We start from the raw sequence: 24,454 nt of genomic DNA on the forward strand, positions 1-24,454 counted from the left end.
TCATTTGTCTGAACATTTTAGTGACCATCCCGTTTATATTATGTAATAAGTGTATGTAATGAATATACCGTGGTTGTTGCGTTGTCTTAAGATGTGAACTCCAGACTGAAGATGCTGAGAATGAGTTCTGATCCCGTATTTATAGATTCCGACTCAGTTACCATGTGACAAAATGAACCAATGAAATCCTCGGATTTTACAACAAAGTGTTCTCAGGTCCATTCCTTAAATAATATAACAATCTAAACTCAACACATCATATAAAGCTCTTTGGTCAAATTAACAGCTTTAAAGAAAAGCAGTATTTACAAATAATCAGCTGAACATAGATATTTGAAACAAACAATCGCCGAACTTAACAAATGGTAAGTCGTATAAATAGGTGAGCCAGTAGAAACTTCGCCCCCTGAGAAATAACAACTGTTCATATAAATATTAACATTTCTGTAATGCAACAAATGACTAGGCTGTATCTCGGCGAAACATCCAAATACTCTCAAAGGATTACTGTTAAATTATGAAAACAATAATGTTAATACTGATCAGACGCCGAGACATAGCTTACAGACGAAAAATAGTTCGCGCCTGAACTTTACATGGCGGTCACTTTCAAAGACGCTGACTAACAATATCTTTTACTGATTAAAAAAGTAAACATTTAAAGTTATGAACCATTAAGGGGATGAATATAATTACATTCAAAAAATTAACTCCGGCAACTATTTAAAGTTGAAGTGTGCAGTATAACCTAAGCGACATGAAATTGACAATCAAACTAACGGAGTTAAGTGTTTGACAAAACACGGTGACAGACTAAAAAATAGCAATATTTGCTAAACAAAGGATATATTATGCTGATTTCTGGCGGATTCAGCTGGCTTCCTCCGTAGGCTTTCCAGGTATTTTCTGTCGATGTGTTATGAATGTTTTTAATGTTTACATTTTCACAATGTCACCTGTTTCCGGGACTGATACAAATGTCAAGCAAGGAAACTTTCCTTACACTATCTATATCTCGTTTAAATATTAATACAGTGGTTTACCGGGAAATACTCAATCAACGGAATCACAGCTGCGTAAACAGTTGCTTAATATTGTCAATCACTGATTTGCTTGAATATACCTCAGTATGCTCAAAACAAGAAGTACAAGTAAAACTAGTAGATGAGCCGAGGTAATTTAATAACCAATAAGTTGCATAATAAAAACAAATAACATTGTTTACAGCTTACAATTGCGTACGTTTCTCATAATAATACACTCATCGATTAAAAACAGAAAACGTTCAATGTTAACAATTGTCAAGAATAGCCACGGTGACAATAAAATTTCAACTATAAATAATATATACATAGATGAAGATCTATATGGTGCTGAAAAAAATGCACCCCGATAAATTAATACAATTCGTATTCGATCCATTTGCAATATTGTATAAATACATGTAGGTAAACAAACAACGCAATTGCCCTATCTGATTGAAATTACACACATTTTAATACAATTTGATCCATTCATAATCGATTCTATAAATACATGTATGTTAACAAACAACGCCGCCTTGGGCAAATATACACCATACATTATAAATATATTATACATAAAATTAAGCCTATCAAACATAAAATAATAATATTATTATAAAACAAATAACAAAAAGTATTAAAGACTAGATTTATAACAAATAAATATTAAATAAACAAAAAAATGCTTCAAATAGCATTAACTACAATTTATTTTTAAATTTACAACGTCTCATTGAGATAACTATAAAAGTCCATAAAATCCTTGCACCATACAATATTCAACGGCCCAGATTGAATGCCTGTTCACATTTACAAACAATGTAAACTTAAACAACATTCAATTAATTAACAATCATTATTTTTCGCAGCAGTATGTCTCATATATGTAAAAGGTCTGGAATGATTTTCATTGATATAATATAAAGCAGTGGATACTGATATGACTGTATGCCAACACTACTCGGTACATAAATACAGATGTAAGTAAGTTCTAATTATCACCAAGATATAACTCGTGTGATCTATGCCAGCATATAAACTGGATCCTTTACATATTCTAAATAAACTTAACTTGAGCAGTTAATATATGTTCAGATTTAAACAAATAAGCACTTACTGAGTAAGCATGCTTTCATGCAATGAGACGATTATTGATCAGCTATAAAATGTGGAATTATTTTATAATTGCATTTCGGTTGAGACCACATCGTATGTCTAGATTCATGTTTTACATTATATTTAAATAAAACACATGTGATTGCTTACAGCCCTACCCAAAGCATAACATATAGCAACAGCAAAAATGTACTATGCAGTCTATGAAAACATGCTTTATAAGAATATGCTTGATTTGAAACATACTTATAGTTTCTTACTTGCTTAAAGGAAACACCACAGAACAACCATGCTACAAGTACTTAGTACGAACGTTAAATCGTGGCGATACAGTTAAATGGATATTTCGTTACTTATAGTAATTAATGAATTGAATTATTACTAAACCGAAATTAATATACTGTAATACAATATATGCCCATGTACATCCACAAATGAACACACATGACTTGTTTTTACTGTTCAGCACAGGCAAAGTTAACAACAAATATCAACATTGAAATCAAGCATGTGATAGCGTGTGCCTTTTTTGCGAGTCCAGACCTAATCTGTGTTGGCCAGGCGCCAAAACTTAAATGCGACTTCTCACACGATTATCACAGGCATTTGCAGAGAATAATTTAATGCAGTGAAAAACACGATTGCATAATTAATCAGCGTCTTGAGAAAATGGGTCTTAAAACATATCCGAGCGTTGTTTACATAGGTATACATAAAGCGTTGTTTATCTGGTATACATAGAGCGGTGTTTATTTAGGTATACCTAAAGCGGTGTTTTTCTAGGTTTTCCTAGAGAGGTGTTTATCTAGGTGTATACATAAAGCGGTGTTTATCTATGTATACATAAAGCGGTGTTTATCTAGGTATACCTAGAACGATGTTTGTATAGGTATACATAGAGCGGTGTTTATCTAGGTATACCTAAAGCGGTGTTTATCTTATGTATACATAAAGCGTTGTTTATCTAGGTAGGTAAACATAGAGCGGTCTTTATCAAGGTGTACCTATGGATCCGCACACTCTGATGAAGTCATAATGTCCTCAAATGAAACCACTAAATGTTTCATGACTTTAAAGCGGACATGGTAGATTCTGGCTAGACTGCCCAAATGCAAATGTTAGATTCTGGCTAGACTGCCCAAATGCAAAGGCTGATCTGAAGCTACATTGGCCGTTTTGTTTTTAGACCCACATTCCCACGACACGTCTCAATCTTTATGTCGCATAAGTATGCAGAATACACTGGTCAAGACTGGTCAAGAAAATGAGGTGTGGATGGAGATCACAAATAAATATATGATAGTTTTGAAATCAGAAACTGGAATCAAGTACTAAACTCACATATGTCAATAATCGACCACTTACTTCACATAGAATGTATTGTACGTGTGAAGAATGCGATCTTAATGTTTCCAACACTATATAATTAGATATTTCTACAGAGATGTAGAAGAAATGCAGTTTTTAGGGACGAATTCTTTACGCAAAATTAATTAATCATTAAAAAAAATTAGCACTCATTTCTCATTATGGATTTTCCGTACTAGTATCCTAAACTTAATCATATATAAGCTACGTATAGCGAAAAATGGTATTATGTAACGACCAGCGTAGCTTAAGCTCAGCCTGCGAAATCGCAGAGTTGGGTCAGAAACTACTTTGTCCGCTGATCAGGCCATAAGACATGGCGTGACTTTATAGCGGACATGGTAGCGTCTGGCCAGACTGATGCGCAGGCTGAACTGAAGCTACTCTGTGCGAGTATCGTATTAGACCCATTTTCGCACGACGCGGGTAATATAATGCTCGTGGATGGATCTGCTAGCACATTCTTCGTCGCCGGTAGAAGTTTCTGGTAACGAGAACCACCAGTCCAACTCCAGAGAGAGTAAGTCCCATGTTGGCCATTGGCAGGTACTGTAATCACAATTATACCATTAAAATACATACATTAAAGGGCTTGATGTATGTGCGTAAAGTGTCGTACAAGATTAATCTGTGCGGACCGCATACGCTATTATGGAACGACACTTTCCGCCGAAACTAGATTTGTGTTAAAAAGAGTCTTTCTTAAAACGAAAAATATCATAAAAGCGTAAAGTGTCGCACCTGATTAGCCTGTGCGGACTGCACATGCTGATCTGGGACGACACTTTACGCACATACATTAGACACCCGTTTTCACAGAACGAGGCTCATATTAGTTATTCTTAAACATGCATGCAGCTGTAAAACTAATGATACATGATATTTTCCTTGTCATTATTGCAGATTCTTGATAAGGCTTAGTTTAATATGAAATATGCAATATGTGTGCACATTGACACTGAAGTGAGTAAAACTTTAACATATATGTACAAGGTATTGTCGCATATATGACAATATTATATATCATTTTGAAAAGCATGCAAACATAAATATTTACTATAAATACATGAAGTTGTTCTATGATAAAGCAAGGAGTTTAAAATGCAACATGCAATTAATTCTGTTTGTGAATATTTAATTCAGTACACTTAGCTAACACAAACGGCTACTCACAGCACTAAAATCAGATATAATATTCAGCGATATGTCAGTTTTTCCGCTTGGCGATTCATTAAATGCAAAGCCCGTGTCGCGGTCGTCCGCCTGTCCCCTGACAATCACAACGTTAGGCTCTTTATAGACGCCAGTTGCAGAGTCGTCCTCGTTGATACCATCGGGGCCTCCTAGAGGACCTTCCTTGTACTGGAGACAGTAATCCGGTCCAGAAATGTGGCCTGTCGGCAAACCCCGGCTGAACAAAACATTAAAATTAAACATTACAATGCCATGTATACTTAAAAATATCCTTTATATTTATCTATACGTGTGCATTTGCACTCGCTGTTAATATGGACTAAACAAATTTCATGACAACATACCGATGATCGAGTTAATGTATTGTTAATATTCAATGATTTTGTATCCGTAATTGATCAATATCGATCTTAATACACTTTACTCTCTTGTACATTGATAAACATACTAGATAAAGCGGCAGCGTTGCTCTTGAATTCTTTCTTTGGCCAGCTCAAAGTCTCGCACGTTCCTAGGGCTCCACAGACGCTCGGCAGGGGCGAACGCATTGGGCCTGGGTGCAAACATAAATATGTTTCTATATACTTTCAATATAAGATTCTTTAGTTTACAAAATGCAACAGTGTGTTATAAAGTAAATAAATGTGAACCTCAATATTTAAGCTTATGAATACACAGATGAACCATTATATAATATAAAAACGGTTTTATTCGATTAACATAAATATTTAGATCAAGATAAGATACAAAGGGTCACAATGTTTCAACACCTGTGCCACTCCCGGCCGTATACTCAGTGCTACTCACCACATAGTCGTCATGAGTGTGTCACTGGTGATAAACTCCGCCCACAGACACGCCTCCCCACCCAGGAGCTTGTCTTTCTCGTCAGCGTCTGCCATAATACAGGGCATACTTGAGTTAAAATGGTAGTAGCGGAAGTTCGGAGTTTATATGCATGGGCACAAGTTTGCATTGTTAAGTTATAGTTTGGCTTTCGTTCGGGAAAATTGCACGATGAATGATGAAGTCGCACACTTAACAAACCGTATAATGCTCAAAGTTTACGTTAAATTTCTAAGTTTGACCTTGATCTTTGAGTTAGGGGCATGGGTCTTACACGGGAAACGCTGTCTCCACGTGCGAACAAACTTTGTAAGTAACTTAAAAATTGCACTACCAGTGATGAAGATACAGTTTTGAACTGACCTTTTAAATTGTGACATTGGCCTTTTAGCGAGAAGAGGGTTTCTTACGTGACAAGACGTTTGCACGTGATAAACATGTGTGCGGATTTACTTAAAAATGAACTAAAATTATATAGATACAGTCCAGACTAGCTTTTTTTAGAGTCAAATGTTACAGTTGACCTTTAACAGTTCCAGCCGTCGCAACAAAATGGACATTTGTGGTACGTTATTTTAAAGGTGACTGGTGAATGTACTGATACGCTGATTCTATTGGACGACGTCGTCTTCTTAAGGTGAAAATGTGTGATGACCAATTTTGAAAACCGTTGATGAAGAACAAAGTACATTACGGTCATGCTATGGCGGAGTTACGCACTTACGAACAAACATTAACTCAACCATAATGACTGCTTCACTAAGCTTTCCGAAACTAACTCGACAAATATGCGCATGCGTGCTCCGTAAATATTGACTTCCGGAATGGATCTTACCATTTGTATATGGGGATGGTTCGCACTGGTAGTACTCCTGCCACATGGGGTAAGGGCGGTGGTTGTCCAGGTACCAACACGAGGAGTACAGGGCTCGATACCCCTGCTGGTTCAGATTCAACACATTTGTCTGGCGGCCAGACCACACTTGCAGGATCGAACCCGCTGGCACCTAGTCAGGGTAAAATAGAGAGTACATGTATGAGTGTTTAAAATATTAAAGTTTAATAAGGGACTTACTCGCAAATTGGCATATAAATAATTTATTTATTTTTCGATATGTCGCTTCCTGTTTTATGTCAATATAAAATTGCTTAGTTATGATACATACAAAGATGTTAGCTCTCTATAAAATTAATAAATTTTGATAAAGCATTTTAGGCGAAAGATAAGTTAAAGTATTTAGTTTTTTTTTAATACTTTTTATTGATATCTTTAATGGGAACGAAACTGTGTTCTGACTTTCGTCGTATATTGCAAATGGAAATGAATAAAACAAGAAAGATACACGAAGTTGTCCTACAAGTATCGGACATACGGTCCCTTTACAATGTATAGGATCTTAGAAGGTTGCCATACCATAAAGAATCACTTTAATAATAATAAAGAAATTCCTGATCTCGTTGAATGAAATCTGCCCATTCTAATAAATATTTGTATGAAATGAGACGCGTGTAAGATCTTTTTAAAACATGCTTTTAAATTAGCAAAAAGCAATATAAACGTAAACTAAATGATACAAACGGAAAAAAAGTTCACATTTCGTGATGTCACTCGACGTCATTTCAGCAAATTTGCATAACGTGAGAGACCAGTAAAAGTAAAAAAGGCAACGAAATCTGTCATAGCGATACTTTATACATCAGATATTCGTTATGGTAGTATTTAATTGGCAACTAGAAAACAATGTGTAGCCTATGATCACGCTGGGTATGCGGATACTTTGATAACAAGGCACTTCGATACCTGATAACAACAAAAGCCACGCGCGAGAGGTAAGTTCATCTGTTGTTGTTTTTTTAAGTTATATCATATAGATACGTTTTTTAGACAAGACGCATGGTCGAGTTTATTAATGGTGTATCCTTTTCTATTGCAAAGAAAAATATCACGGAAGAATGGTAGATTTCTCCCCAAAAAATAGAAAATTCGGTCGGAAAACAGCATTAACTGGATAAACAGCACATATTTCAAGAAAATAAAACTACTTAGAAATATTGCAAGAAATTGTTTGATATTCCAGCATGTAGAGCAGTCACTGTGCTTCAAATACTGAAATTTTGATAGTATTTAATGAAATATAAACGAAGATCATGTTTTAATAGGTGGTATTCATGAAGTTGCGGATACTTGGATTCCCGATATAGGGCACTTCGGATAACAGAGACTTTCAACAAATTGGGCAGAGTTTTGTCTTCTACCCGAAATTCATTTATGTATAGTATGGCTATTCTTACCAAACATTTAGAAGTACAAACTAATTTACATTGTCAAGCCCGATACATTGGGAATCTATGCATAACGTAATTACATACCAGGGCCCTCGTTTTGCACTTTTTACCGCCGAATATCGGCGGCTTCCCCTATGAAAAAAGTAAACCTTTTTCCTCTATTTCAGATAAAAATTCCCCTCCAATTTTTTTTTTAATTTTTAACCTATTTTGCCAGCTGGTATCGTGCTACTAACCTTTGACTTAATGTATATTTATGTAAATCACATTAGAATATAGCAATTTTAGGTGTTGAATGGTTGGTGAAAAGATCTAAAATTCCCATTTTCACCCAAAACGACGCGAAATTCCCCCCTCTAAGGGCTCCGGCCCCAATCCCCCAAAGTGTAGCAAGGGCCCTGCATACACATGTGAAATATAACCAATGGCGATGTTCGTTTTCAAAAATCTGACTACTATTAATTTATATAATTAATATTATAAGTGCAAAATTTAAATAAGATTCAAATGCTTATTTCTGAAGTGATATATTTTAATTGTCTAAATAATCGACTTGTTTTTAGGTGGTAAATTGAGATTATGAGAATTTAAAATAAAACGGATCATGTGGATCAACACGACAATTGAACTTATAGCAGGACTTTCGATAAGGGGAGTAAGGGGTCTTAAAGACGATACTAATGCGTAGTCACAAACTTTAAAAGAGATTGGAAAACTCCCTTTATAGCGAGCTCTACTTATAGGAATTAAGCACTTACCTTTACACTTCCCTTTCCCTTTTATTTTCATATTCCAAAAGGATAAGAACATGTTTCGGTAATTCGTTTTTAATTTACATCAGTACATACGTTTTTATTAATTGCCTTCTTACTATAACAGTATTCTACAGCGAATTCTGCATTTCTGATTCACTAAATAGAGTGTGTTATATCTGGTAAAAAGTGTCGAGTTATCTGGAATCGAAGTGCCATTGTATTTGAGATGATCGGTAAAAGAAGTGTCCATGAAAATTTGGCATACGACTCTTAAAACATTAGAAGTTCCTCAAATATGTTACTTAACTAAAATTCATCATGTTGTAACATAAATGGACATATTGATCTTTTATTTTGATTAGTTGGTACGTTTTTGATTGATTTCCAAGTATTTTTATTTTGTTGAAATACGTACTGATCATCGAAATTATGATGATTATCGATGACATTTTATCTCTTTTTTTATAATCCACTGTTATTTTTCACGAATTTCTTGCTCCGCAATACGAAGTACTATACCATTAATCGACCAAACAATGTTACGTGTCTGAAAACCAAATGAACAAAAAATAAATGCAAAAATGCTGAAGAATTCAACTCTCGCGCGTGGCTTTTGTTGTTATCTGGTATCGAAGTGCCATCTGTTATCAAAGTATCCGCATACCCGGCGTGATGATAGAAGTGTTAATTTGTTTCAACATGTCCTGATGTAACGTTATGGTACAGCTAAACGTTAGATATCATCAATTGAATAAAATGAATGATTCGGTGATTATGTGTCAAAAAATAATTCTTATTGATATTTACGTAAATATTCCTCTTGGCTACCTGCATTTGCTAACGTTATGTTGGCACAGAAGACTTTCGTAACCAATCAGAAGTCTTATAGAAGATCTTCTCGAAGTATGTGATCTTTTTACGCATGTGATGTGATCTGTCTATGTAACATTACTTGTGTGAAATGAAATACCACGCTTACGTGGCTTGTGTGATGTGACACACCTTTTGACATGACCAATGTGACTTGACATTTCAGACATACGTTACCAATGTTAATATAAATGTTAAATGTGGTATATCAGTTTTACTTGACCTATTTGACGAGACGTATCTGACTTACATTATATGTAAATGTGTCGCGGTATAACAGACTTAGGTGCCCTATGTGATATTACATATCAGACTTAATTGATCTATTTTTGACTTGACATAGCAGAGTGAACTACCATATATGACGTGACATAGCAGACTTACGTGTTACGCGACATAGCAGACTTGCGTGATATATGTGAGATGACATATATTACGTTTAAGACCTCACATATGAGACCTTCTCAACATATATGCCCTGCGTGACGTACCTCTTTTGTATTCTTCAGCACGTCTTCCCACATCAGAAAGTGCCGAGTAGTTGTCTTTTCCGCTGCAGTTGCTTCTAGGGTTTTTATTAACCTGCGAACGAGAGCGGTATATGTGATGTTTAACCCATTTATGCCTAGCGTCCTGAAAAAAGGACATTGCAAACAGCGTAAACCCAGATGAGACGCCGCATGATGCGGCGTCTCATCTGGGTCTACGTTGTTTGCTTAAAGGAATTTCTGTAAAATTGTTCTAAATATAGAAATAAATTTACTAGACATCCCTAATTTTCGAAATAAATTGATCCAACTTAGAAGGATGGGAGAGTTCACTAGGCATTAATGGGTTAATTGTTACATACTAGTCTGTGTAGAAAACACGTCATTTAGTTATATTTAGATTTGTTTGCTTAAAATACATCAGGAATGGATGACTATTTTTGATATTTTTATTTTTTTTTATATTAATGATTAACATGACGAATCGAAAACATACTGCAAACACATCGACAATATCTCTTTACAGAGATTGAAAGTACAGGCAGTCAAAATAAAACTTATTGCACCAAAAGAGCATATTGTTATAAATAGGAAACACAAACTGAATCGATAAAATGTCCAAGGGTCAGGTCGATTAGTAATATCCAAAATATCCTAATACCACGCGTATATACCATTATGATAAAGTTACCAATTAACATATACAATATTTAGTCAATATATACCTGCTGAAATAGTACCCTATGGCCTTGTTCACGTACAGCTGAGCGTTGGTTCGTGCCTCGAACGCCGGAATGTTAGCGTGCTCTTGAAGGTAATGGACGATGGAGGGATTGGTGGCCCTAAAAAATGGATTATACATTGCAGATACGTAAGCAATTAAAAGTATAAATACTGAAATACATAACAACGTGAGGTCTACAGAGGCAATTAGTACTTAAGACCTTGACACAGTTTCTGGATCCTAACGGTACTTTCCAAAAAAAACAACGCTGATCTATGATTATGCAAATTGGTATGATGGTTTCTTGCGAGGAAACTATCGACTTCGAAGTAAACAGGTTAAAGATCAAGAACACAGGCGCTTGTAACACGAAATTTTGAACATTTTGTTACCCCAGTATGTCTAGAGGTACGCTTAATACGGAAAATTGATGTTACGGTTAATACGTGGGGGGGGGGGGGGGGCGTAGGACGACGACGGTTAATTGTGTGATCGACATAATGATATGTCATCGGCTTTTACAAGGAATGCGTTTATGCTTGCGTGTAGCAAAACTTGACAACGCTTTGGCATGCTGTCATGCAAATTGTTACGGTGTTTATTTCGGGATGAAAAGAAGACGCCTTTTCAAGGTAAATAGGTCTTAAATTACACTCGTGTTAAAAAGCACATTGGCTTGGTAACCTGGGACTGTACATTTCTGTCAGATATATTGAGGAAGTTTTTACCTTCCACTTATACAGACTGTTATGCAAGTTATTTGGGATGAAAGAAACATTGATATCGATTTTCAGGTCAATATGGCAAAAGCCTTGGGGGCTTGTCATATAAAAACCGTTTTCACACAATTTATATAGATAATGCTTTCAGCTAAATCATATGAATTAGAATGCTGATGATTCATGAACACATTAACACATTAATCGATTTACAGATCAACAGGTCAAATTTCAAGGAAACATTGACTTTATTAAAACATCTAGTGACAGTGCCACATTTTGACAGTTTGCTGCACGTAGGAATTGACATCTATGTTTTGAATACATATCTTGTTTTAGATGATAAAACATATGACTAAAGGTTAAAGAAGCGTTTATGAAGTAAGAACGTAAAATTCTACCAGCAGTCCGTGTGAAGTTCATCTCCGCCGAGGTGCACAAACTCGTCCGGAAATACGTCATAGATTTCCGCGAACAGGTTCGACATGAACGAGTAGGTCACGTTGTTGGTGGGGTCTATAGGGCCAATGGGGCCCTGCACGGGTTGACCGTTTCTCTGATAGCACGTGCTTTTCAATTCCGGGTAGCCGAACCATGCAAACGTATGACCTGTGCAGTTAAAGAGTGGTCCATTAACCCATTTATGCCTAGTGGACTCTCCCATCCATCTAAATTGGATCAATTTATTTCCAAAATAAGAGATGTCTAGTATATTTATTTCTATATTGGGAATATTTCTTACAGAAATGCATTTAAGCCAATAGCGAAGACACTGATGATAATGTGGCGTCTCATCTGGGTCTACGCTGTTTGCCAAGGCCTTTTTCTAGACGCTAGGCATAAATGGATTATATATTATGTATGTATGTGTTGACTCGTATATGTTATTTAATTTCGCCTTGAATCAAAATGTATATACTGCGTTCTAAAATGTATTCGTGTCTGTAAATTAGGAAATCGTGTTTTTCGCGCTTTTGGTATATGAATATTTGATAGAATTAAAGTAAGTTTATTGCTGTTATCTGCAACGGACATCGACAGCTTACCTGGGGTATCAAACTCCGGCACCACCCTTATGCCCCGCAGCCTGGCGTACTCAACCAGCTCCCGGATATCATCCAGTGAATAAACAAGCGTTTGATGGTACGCACCCTGAAATCGGAATGAAGGCGTTCCTGTCTTAAACAGAGATTTCTGATTGGTTAATTCTAACAGAAACATTAAATTAATACATCCGCCTAGAAACAGATGCTTGAAAACGAGATTCCGATTTGAAGTTTCGCAAAAACGTCTATGAACATGTCCAGGGATATCGGTATTTAATGAAATGTGTTGAATCATTAAACTCGTGAAACACTTCCACGAACAAGTTATTGTTGGTTGACTTAAAGACCACGGTTGCGATCTTTGTCACGAGGAATGTGGAGAATACTGTATCAAGTGGCATGGCGAGAGTGTCACCTAGCCGGTAGCTCACCTGTTCGCTGAGTTTCGGATAGACCTGGCTCTGGTAGGGGAATGAGTTGTCGTCCACGATGTGCCAGTGTAACACGTTCAGCTTGCTGTACGCCATACCGTCCTGGAAACAACGACGTGACGTCATGCGAGTAAACAGAATGAATTCGATTGAGTAATCGAGTCGGCCGTAGGAGATTACAAGTACAAGTTCCCGCAAACATATTTTGCGACTTTGTATTATAAATATGTTAAGGTTTACGTTTATATATACATGTATATATAATTTATACAGAGGATGCATACCAAAGTATACAAGTGATAATGAATCTGGATCTGAAATATTGAATGTATTTCGTAAACAGGAGTTCATTTATGTCGCGGTATGTTAAATCGAGTGAAGAACAGACTAATGAATAACACTATCGTGAGAATTCTACAGCGTAGTGCAGAACATTAATGGAGCTTTCTTAAAAATTGATCAACTGGGTCGCGTTCTGAGAAAATGGGGGTTTCAGGCATATGCGTAAAGTATCGTCCCAGATTAGTCTGTGCAGTCCGCCTAAACTAGATTTTTGCTAAGAAGAGACTGTCTTTGAACAGAAAATATCATAAAAGCGGAAAGTGCCGTCACTGGTTAGCCTGTGCGGACTGCACAGGCTTATCTGGGACGACACTTTACGCACATGCATTATGCCCAGTTTTCTCAGAACGCGACTCATCTAATGACGTAGTGCCTATTGTGGGAAAGGTCAGTTCTTACCAACACGTTCTTGATGACGTATTTCTCTATGAAATGCCTGGAGGTATCTATGAGAATGCCCCGGTGTGCAAATCGAGGCTGGTCGTATATTTCCGTCTCCTTGCAATAGATCTGAGGAACATAACAATAAACACGATACATAAAGAGGCCTAATAAGGGTGAAATATTTTATACAAATACTGATTAATATTGATCTTGTTTGTAAACTGGCATGCGTCATGTGCATTTATTCCGCGCCGGCGTACTTAAGATTACCAGTTCTCTGAAGTCCTCGATAGACTTTTCGAATGTCGTTAACTAAGGTATGCAGCGTCGCCCTCTTACATTTGCAGTGTAATCAGTGCATTTATATTCGTGGATCGCTCTATTGCATGTTTCAACCTTAGGGTCCAATCATAGTGTAGTAATTCCATTTCTAGGTTCAAGCCTAACTTGGTAGATATCTTACAATGTACTCTTTAATTAGATCCCGCACCAGGTGCGTAATTCTGGTTATATGTCTATGTGATCCAACCCCATCTTTTGGCGTTAACACTCTAACGTTTGTCCCAGCACATGGACGTTTTTCTGACTATGTTACCCCGTGTTCAAGCCTTACCTGGTCGGTGTTGGTTTTCCGGAAGAGAATCTGACTGAACGTCTCGAGCCCTCTTAGCGCTCCCCAAACCTCGCCTGCCTCTAGCTTGCACTCGGAACCGTTCACCACCAAAATGTCTAGGCAAACAAATATACAAATATAAATAAACCACAGTAAACCTACCCGAATCATCGAGATGGAAACATTCAATAAGTATAAAGCTTTTGAATTAATCGAGCTAAGGTCGCAAAAGATTAATCAGGTGATCGTTATATTAGCATCATATGAAAATCAAAGAATGAAATAAAACTTCTTTTATTATTAATTTTGCGATTCATTCAAGTATTAAATGCGGAGTTTTTCCATTTATTATGGTGAAGCGTACATATTTTACAAGGTATACTTTTTATTTGTATTAGAACAATCGATATTACAAAATGGCATCATTTAATAATCCGAATGCGTTTGACAGAAAAATTAAGAACTAAGGTCAAACACCATTATTTTATTGTGCACTGTGCGCTCGCCTCTGATTATATCGAGACTCTTATAAGAATATTTTTATTTTTGTTTGCGCTTTTTTTGTGGTTAAATTCCGTCGAAAACGGACCAATTTCTGAAGGAAAATCGTCAAATAAATTGTTAAAAAGCGGATTAAAAAACAATACAATAATCGTGGCGATTCAGACTGGACCCAACATTATATTTTGTATACAGGATGCGAACTATATTTTACATGATCTTAAGTTTGTTCTGCTTACTGCAAGAGTTTAAAAGATGTAAGTAGTTTTACTTAGTCTTATCAATTTCTATGGTTCAATAGAATTTTTATTTTCAGGAACATTTTACATGACATTTCAAGATATCAAATTAAGCAGCCTTATGTTGTGAAAATACCACGCTTTCTCGATAATAATTGTTTGTTAATATTTTGTAAAACATGTTCTTCTGCTACCCAAAACGATAGTACAATAATGTAAATTAATTATGGTGAATCATTTAATGTACAATAAATCGAAATTCACTCTAGTTAACAGTTCTCAACTAGTTTACTTGTTTATTGTGAGTCACAGCTGTATCACGACATGTGTCGTATGACCATTCGAGTTCATACATGTTCTTTATATTCAATTACACTGGTATACATGCACTTTTGTATTTTGTGAATATACGGACGTATGTCCACGCGTGATTATACACTAATTGTTCATAATAGATTTAGTCCATGAACGGATTGGCGACAGTTTTATAGCGCAAACTCATACAAGACAATGAGGCGTTAAGACACACACTTATACAAGAACTGATACGAAACTGAATTAGAGATGAGAACCAGATGACTGTTCATTCGATACAATGTTTAGAATTCAAATTATTGATAATCGCATTGATTCTTAATTCAAAAAATTATGTTTTGCACTTATACAATTCGAAAATATGTCTGAAACCATCTTTTAACTAGACTCGCAAAAGGCCTGAACAATTTTGCGAAATAAAAGCAGTAAACGTCAAGTGTTTCTTTGCACAAACATGTGGAATTGGGAAATTTTTGTTTCAGTATGCTGAATTATCACAAAATTGTCTAGAGTAACATTTAAAAAATGTGTAGCTAAAATATATTATGGATGCTGAAATATATTATGAAATATTTATATATAATGGCACTTATATTTGAATATAATAACATTATATAATATATATACGTACAGGACTCGTTCATGTTCACGTGAGGATATCCGCACTCGTCACTGTTCACGTGCACCTGCAAAGGCGACATATCAGTCACGTGCTCATACTTGACATTTACCGCCCTTTCATGAAGTTCCCTTGTCCGTTCGTCGAAATTATATATAAAATTATACTGCTCCTCTATGATGTGACGAGCAATGATTTTATTGTACCGCTCTACCGCCTTCTCAAGTATATTGCACGTGTGACCAGTGACCTTTACAGAAAACTTCTCCGGCAGGAGGCGCAGTACTTTCTCTTTGTTGCTATGGTAACTATAGGGCATGGGCCAGGGTTCTCCCGTGGAGGAGAACGGAGACTTCCGGATCGGAGGCTTGAAGTCGAACGTCTCTGTCATCTTCAGGTTGAACGTGTTGGAGTCGGCAGCGCCGGCGAAGGTCACCTTAGGCCGCGAGTGGACGTCCAGAAACTTCTGCAGGTAAGGGTTGACCCCGGGGGGCGCGGGGTCGAACTTCATACCGAGCTTTAACAAGGAGGCCTTAACGTCTTCGCCTGCAAAGAGACACGGGGCTTTAATTATCTTAGGGATAACGGGAAACACATTATGTAATACGCACGAGTGTTTAAAAATATGTCACTAAATTTATGCATGCTCCACGTTATTAAAATAGCCAGTAAATTCCCACATTTTAAAATGCATATTTTATCTATTATATGTGATGAAGTTCTTGTTAAGGGTGATGGTGAGGTCAGAGGATGCTGTTGATGTTTACGATTATGATGGTTTTGTTAATTTTTTGTCAACGTTATCGTTTCTGCTGTCGATGATTAAAAATGATGACGATGGTCATATAATTATGACGATTATAATAAGAACAACGACGACGACAACGGCGACGATTTTTACCTTTAACTGCAGCAGAGCACGCCAGAAAGAGGCATAACCACACGTACATTTGCTTAGCTTGTGCATCGCTGCTGCCTTCATACATCGCACTGAAATAAATACAACCTTAAGTATGGTCGACCCTCTTTGAACGGGGCTACTAATAATGCGATCGAGATCATTCATGAACGGTTGGTGTTTAATACCTGATGAGTGATTCTTAAAATAGAACGGGACAATTTATTCAATAGACACATAATTGATATTTTCCAAATTGCTGTAATAAGATATTACACAAAATTGCAAAGATTTTTTCATAAAATAGAACGGTAAAATTAAATTTAAAAAAAGTAAAATAATTAGTAATATTTCCGAATGGCCTGTAATCACGTATTATCCAAATATTGCTCATTAATTAAAGCTCTCCGTGACTTCAAGACAGAATCAGTTACATCGGACACCCAAATAACGCCGTTTTTTACTTCTTCCATAAAAAAGAAGAACATCCCTACACATATGTTTAAATTTAAAAGTGATAAATTATTACTTCATTCGCAATGTGAACGCATAAAAGTAAAATATGGCTTCAGTGGAAAGTTTCCATAATAGGCCACACAAAGTATCATTAAAATAAATGCAGCTATTGGAATGATTATTGTAAACATGTCAACGATGGTCAAAAATGTTATGGTATTGTGCTTTTTTAATATTGAAAATTTTACACTGGAAATATCATTCATATAAAATAATTCCAGAACATAATTCATTGTTCGACGTCAAATAATTGCAAGACAGTACAGCTTGAAGCCATTCAACAATTGAACAATCCTACAGTTTTCCAGTTTATTATTACACTAAGCACATTAGCAAATGCGATATGAGATATAATTAGACAAAACAGATACAGGATACAGGACAGACTGGTGTGTGTGCATATGTATTATATACACATATTTACATGCATAAGCATATGAACAAATAAAGATGTATCTAGTTCAATCATCCTAACAAAATTATTGACAAAACGAAGTCAATTACTTGTTTTGAGCCGGATAGCTAATGCATTCTGTTCATGACTTCATTCAAGAACTTGCCTATATTCAATAGGGTGTGTTTATTCTTTACGTTCATTAAGGCGTCAAAACTTACGCGATTACTGTTTCTTATATATTTTGAGATATATTGTTTTCTCGATATTCGTTAAATATAGGACACTTGAGCATATTCGTCACCAACTGCGCAAGCGTTACATAAAGTGCATACTCCATTACAACGGTCTATGTTGGACCATCTAAGTTTTTTAATTGGAAGTTGGTTGTTACATATTCTAAAATTAAAAAGGGTTTACAAAAGGCGTGGAGGTAGGACATCAAGGTAATACTCGTATTTATGTTCGGTTTTGTATTTGCGATACTTGAGGCATTTGATTGATTCAAAGGTACTGCTATGCCAATTGCGCATATACTTGTCTCTAAAACACGTTTCTATCTTTTGTATACGTGATTCTCTAGAGTACAAATAATCCTGGTTTAGCCACACATTACTTAACAATAAATTCATCAATGATATATTTACTTGGCGCAACCAGTTATATTCTCCCCCGTTTTGGGAAAAGTCAAGGTACATAAATTAATACATCATAGTTGATAGCTTAACATTATTGAATATTGAGCTGCAACAAAACCAGTTATTTTCTTTTAAGCGCTAGACATATTGGGTATCTACCAAGGTCATCATAAAGCATAATATGTGGGGTACTACGTTTGACCTGTAGTATGTGTTTCATAAAATCAGTATGAACTTTTCTTAAACATTATAATCTGAATAGCCCCAAACTTCGCGCGCCTGTGCCAAAGTTATCCTTCAATAGGATACTACTACTACCACTACTACTACTACTACTACTACTAATTCTACTAATATTTCTAATACTACAACTGCTACTTTAACTTATACTATAACTACTACTAATTCTACTACTACTACTACTACTACTACTACTACTGCTACTACTACTACTACTTCTACTACTACTACTTATACTGCTACTTCTACTACTACTACTACACTACTACTACTACTACTACTACTACTACTACTACTACTACTACTACTACTACTACTACTACTACTACTACTACTACTACTACTACTACTACTACAACTACTACTAATACTGCTACTACTACTACTACTACTACTACTACTACTACTACTACTACTACCTACTACTACTACTACTTCTATCTACACAACTACTCACTACTAAGACTACTAATAGTACTACTACTACTACTAATTACTACAACTACATTACTACTACTACTACTACTATACTACTACTACTACTATTTCTACTACTACTAGTACTACTTCTTCTTCTACTACAAGAGAAAACGCCACCCTTTTTTGTTTGTGATCTTAAGTAAGTCATGTCATCAACGCCAAAGCGCGCGGGCGAGATGGAAATTCGCCAGGTGCGCACTACTACCCCAGTTTGATTTTCTCTACCCAACATATTTTAATAGTGTACATATGGAATTATAAATCTAACAGTCATTTTTAAATGCAGCATTATTTACGCTTTATGTACGCGTATATGTTAACTAGAGCGTTTATTTGTTTTGAAAGAGGTAGTAGAGTTCATCTATTGTGGTCGAATCGGCCGAATGATATACGTATCGGTGTTATTTTAGTGTTGTTTGTTGTTGTGTTGTGTTTTATTTTGCATCTAGGTAAGCTGTTCTCGCCCATGGTGTCTAAGCAGAGCACAGACTAATGGGCCTCGGACTTATGTCATATTCGACCCGTCATTGTAGCCATGCTCAGGAGTTGCTACAGACAATTATAGGCCATGGTCCGGGGCAGGCCGACAAGATACAGGCAGATGAGTTTATTATAATTGTATTTTTTATCGGTTTATATAGTGGTCGAACCGGTCAAATCATATACGTATTGAAATATACTCGTATAATGATAAAACCGTCAGTAACAGATGTTTCCCTTTCTGTAAAATTTCCCGTTTTATCCGAAAATGATCTACCATTGAGAATAACAAAATCGTTAGCACGAAAAAATTCAGTTAACAGTCAACCAAATCAATTAACATGACGGTCTTTCGAACAACGCTGATTATGCGTATCATCATTGTTAAATACAACGTGCACATTAGTATAAAAATAGCAGAAGTGTCTACATTAAGGTAATCATGAAAACTTTGGTCTACATCCGCAATATCTGAGATAATTATTAGACGTTCTGGGATTAAAATCTCCAAGTAAATAACATACTTCTTATTGAGTCAAACTCTTCTAACTCGGCATATAAAGATCGAGTTTAATTGGTTAAAGTAATTTGAGCCCTCGGGTGGTATATAAACAGCCCCGAGTACAATGTCTTCATCGGTGTTAAAAGGGTCTTAGATAGATATTTTAAAGCACTGTGCATATTCACACTCGTAAGTGATTATAGAGACAACATTTGAAATCTGTCTTTATAAAAGTTGCAATACCACCAGATTTATTGTATTGCTTTCGGGAACGATTTCAAGAAGACATAACTGTTAATATTAACAAAATCATCATAATGGGTTTCAAAGCATCAACAATATCAACAGAATTATTTTATTTTACAAACATCGGAGTATTAAGTTTTATTAAGTTTTGCCTTCCTAAAGGACGCCGCAAACAATGGCGCAGTATATCGGTGGTGAGTCTCGAGAGCGCGGGGTTATCGCGAGAATTATCACGGCGCTTAAAAACACCCCGTCGGGGCATCGCGTTGGCATTTAGGCGGCCGGCGTCAATTTATTTTCTTCAAAACCGATAACAGGCTCATTTAGATGTACAAAACGTACAGTTCATAAAAGGATTAACAAGACAATATAGGCCTACGTTGTACAAACACTTTGTAAATACGTTTAATCTTCTAATGTCGTTTCTTTCTATCACAGCGATGCATTCATGGTTGCACTCTCTCGCACTTTCTATCACAGCGATGCATTCATGGTTGCACCTCTCTCGCACTTCTATCACAGCGATGCTTCTACAGCGATGCATTCATGGTTGCACTCTCTCGCACTTCTATCACAGCGATGCAGTCACGGTTGCACTCTCTCGCACAATGACGAAAGTCAACTTACGTTCGAAATTGTGAAATAACAAACAAATCAAGTGAATAATTAAAAAGTTAAGATTCTTCTTAAAACAGTTTAATGCAATAACAAAAAAGTTTAAAAAAAATAATTATAATATTTTCAGATAACGTAATGTGAATGTAAATAAACATTGTAACGAGAACATGAAGCAAAAAGTGTAGAAATAACGTTTTTTATGAAGTTTTGTCATTACAATATGTTCTACCATCATTAAATCTGCAATATGAATTTGTATTTAATATCAATTTGATAAAAGTACTTCGATGCCTCATTATATTTACAATAGAGTGTATTGATATGTATGCTTATACATGCCATGAACATAAATGATGCATACATCGGGTTAATTAGGATTTTGACTTCAACTAAAGATTGGATTTTAATGGATAATTTTAATCGAAGATTGTTGAATACATTGTATAAGGATTGTGACCATGGCAAGTATATTATGGCATTATTCATATGCATGTGGACCATTTGTTATCAGAAAAAAGAACTTAAAAAATGATAAGTGAAAAATGTCAAAATGTCAAAATGATGTCGATTTTTACTGGTTTCTAAAGACTAAAAATTTGTGTGTTTGTCCATTAAATATCACGAGCAGGATTCTTATTATATGCAAATGTTGAGAATTCAAAACTTTACTTTCCATACAAGTTATCCAGATACCGGTACTAGCCCAAACTGTTACTCAATTTCATGTACCGGTATATGGCAATTCAAATGAAATGTAATGCAATAATGGTTTCACGGTTCACGTTTATCTAATATGACTGCTTCTGTACATTCGTGACCATGCCATGCTTTGTGCCTATTATGTTTGTCAGTAATTGACTTTAATTATTTTGATACTCGTATTTATTGTCGTTGCAGTATATGAATAATCAGTTATTTTGATTCTCGAAGTTGTTGTCCTTGCAGTCTATGTATAATCAGAAATTGTAGTCGAGCGTAGAAGTAGTAGGCTTACACGACGGATTGCATACAGAAACAATTCAATATTTGTACTTACAGTTGCTCGTTTTATTTAGTATTTTCATAAAACTATTCGTACACTTCAAGTTATGTTATGCCCGGTTTTGCGTACACTTTAGATGCTTACTACTTCTTTTATTATTTTTGTTTTTAAAATAATTTTATAAGAATAATTACCGATAATGTAAGATGTTTTTGACCAGTTTAACCTCATGCTGCTTAAGTTTTTTGTTCAATAACTTGTTTATGAGTTTGCTTTTCTCTGAACAATAACAGTTTACATGAAACCGAATAATAGTGTAACATGATAGTTATAGCCAAAAGTCATATCTTCACAAATAAAACGCTTACGATAATGTACTTTTTTTAAAAATAAAAGTTAAAACATTTTTTTTCAAATTATCCAATATTAATACGAAAACATCATGCTTAAACATTTCTGACACATCATTTACGTTCGCCCCCTTCAAAACCGATTTCCAAAAAAAGAAACATCACTGCAGCTTGACTGCTCATAGGTCATGCTGAAGAGAGGTCTTCATAGATGATATTCGATAAATGTGTGGGTAAAGGAATTGCATCGTCATTACTATCATTATAATCGAGTCAGATACATGGAACAAAATGGAGTGAGATCTTTTGACTTCTTCATTTGATAGGAACAGCATTCGTAAGTTTTATTTATATGATATTATTTAATATATTTTAAAAATAACAATTTTCATAAATGCACTTGTTTTGAAAATTAATTAAAAGCAGTCCGTTGCATGTTCCAAGGTAGAATCGAAAGCAGAATAGCTTTCCTTATCGCCATGTAAATTGAAAACTTGATGGCTAGATGTTTTGTTCATAATGATTATTTTATTAATGCATGTTTACGTAATTCGCGCTGCCCAGGGGAAAAGACGCAACAAAAGATGATGATAAATGGGCCCACAACCATGGTACAAAGAGCTGTCGCGACCACTTTCCTCTACCTCACACGGTGGTTCACACCAGCCAAGGACACTAAGTGGTACGCGATGGATCAAGACAAGTCTACAGGGTTTAAATATATGGATGCTGTAAATTAATTAATATGTGCTGCGACTAAGCCAAATCCGCACACATGTAAATGTTAAGTTAATGTACATGTTTACTGTACACATCAATCATTATGCTAGTTTTTATCTATTATTGGTAGTGTAGTTCTTTATTTAGGAAATAAAAAATAGTTGCATCTTGTAAATTGACATAATTTATAATAATATTAAGTGGATATTAGCATCGTGTCAATCTAAAACTTGCATGTCACAAGAACAATGGTTTAAATGCTAAATAACTAAATAAAAACTGTGAGATGATATAGATATACGCCGGTGAGATGAAACGAACATGAGCGAAGTCTTGATACCAAACAAGATTATTTTGAGAATATAATTTTAAATTATACCACTCATTTTCAAACGAAAAAAAATCAACAAATATAAAAGATATGTCATCCACGAATTAAATTCCACAAAAAAACATCACGAACACATGCCAATGTAAATGTACCTTTTCTGAGGACAGCGTACACAATTTTATTCCTGAAAACGTTATCCGTTGTCACCACATGTTCTGTCAGTAATGGTATATCACTTTTTAGTTAACATCTTTAATGGTAACACGTGCATAGCTCTGCGCTAGCGTATGGCTAGTTGTCAAGCTGTAACTTTACAGATTATCGCAAGATGTTTTCTCTTGCTCGGCGATGCAAGCATTACAAAGTAATCGATTAAACCAAATACGATTAAACCTTTCAACGTTCATATAGGGATAACATAAAGACAAAATACTGCTTTATGTTTCATTTGCCCTGTTGTATAGTTTGTAAAAGCTTTATCGGTACTATCAAACATAACGTATCAGAACAAACAGAAATGTCCATTAATAACAGCTTTTTCCTTTACATGTAATCTATAACGAAAAGTGAACAGTTCACCGAGAAGCGGGATGTTATTCTTGGGAATTGTAATGTCTGATTAAAGCATGAAGGACCTTTTAAAGGCAAACATCTGAGATGTTTTAAAGGGGCCTTTTCACAGATTTTGGCATTTTTTAACTTATTCATTAAATGCTTTATATTGATAAATGTAAACATTGGATCGTAAAAGCTCCAGTAAAAAATCAAGAATAAAATTAAAAAAAGGAAAAGAACATTGCCCGGAGCAGGTTTCGAACCAGTGACCCCTGGAGTCCTGCCAGAGTCCTGAAGTAAAAACGCTTTAGCCTACTGAGCTATTCCGCCTAGTACACATACTCGACGTATTTTATACCTTATATAAGCAATCTTCGTAGTTTCACAAAATTTAACGACAAAAACAGAACTCTCCAAATTATTAAATCGTTTCGCGTTGCAACGCTTTATAATTTTTAGGTTTTAAAATCGTCAAAAGATGCATATAATGGCTATATTAGACCATGGTAAATGTTCAGTATTACTGTTTCCTCACAAATATCATAACTAAAACGAAAATTTGCGAATCTGAAACAACTTTTTTCAATTTTGTCAATTTACCAAAGCGTGAAAAGATCCCTTTA

General features: G+C 35.5%; 1 protein-coding gene across 1 annotated transcript; it reads right to left on the minus strand.

Annotated features, from left to right (window-relative positions):
- Positions 1-23,669, minus strand: LOC127858698 (beta-hexosaminidase subunit beta-like). The gene is made up of 15 exons (XM_052395925.1): positions 23,429-23,669; positions 16,783-16,871; positions 15,894-16,427; positions 14,208-14,323; positions 13,610-13,720; positions 12,869-12,970; positions 12,438-12,543; positions 11,793-12,000; positions 10,674-10,790; positions 9,952-10,042; positions 6,385-6,556; positions 5,511-5,598; positions 5,152-5,256; positions 4,683-4,920; positions 1-4,058 (listed from the first exon to the last, which is right to left on the minus strand). The coding sequence occupies exons 2-15, from the start codon at positions 16,865-16,867 to the stop codon at positions 3,963-3,965; spliced, it is 2,169 nt and encodes a 722-aa protein (XP_052251885.1). The 5' UTR covers positions 16,868-16,871; positions 23,429-23,669; the 3' UTR covers positions 1-3,962.
- Between the last annotated feature and the right edge of the window lie 785 nt (positions 23,670-24,454).

Source organism: Dreissena polymorpha, chromosome 14 (assembly GCF_020536995.1).
Source record: "Dreissena polymorpha isolate Duluth1 chromosome 14, UMN_Dpol_1.0, whole genome shotgun sequence".
Taxonomy (NCBI): Eukaryota; Metazoa; Mollusca; class Bivalvia; order Myida; family Dreissenidae; genus Dreissena; species Dreissena polymorpha.

What these genes read in the sequence shown, in the direction of transcription:
- LOC127858698 (XM_052395925.1), bottom strand. Translation starts at nt 16,867, where the DNA reads ATGTATGAAGGCAGCAGCGATGCACAAGCTAAGCAAATGTACGTGTGG. An exon ending in GGAAAACCAACACCGACCAG is followed by an intron (nt 13,721 to 14,207) that starts GTAAGGCTTGAA and finishes TATGTTCCTCAG; the next exon opens with ATCTATTGCAAGGAGACGGA. An exon ending in ACACTCATGACGACTATGTG is followed by an intron (nt 5,257 to 5,510) that starts GTGAGTAGCACT and finishes GTTTGCACCCAG; the next exon opens with GCCCAATGCGTTCGCCCCTG.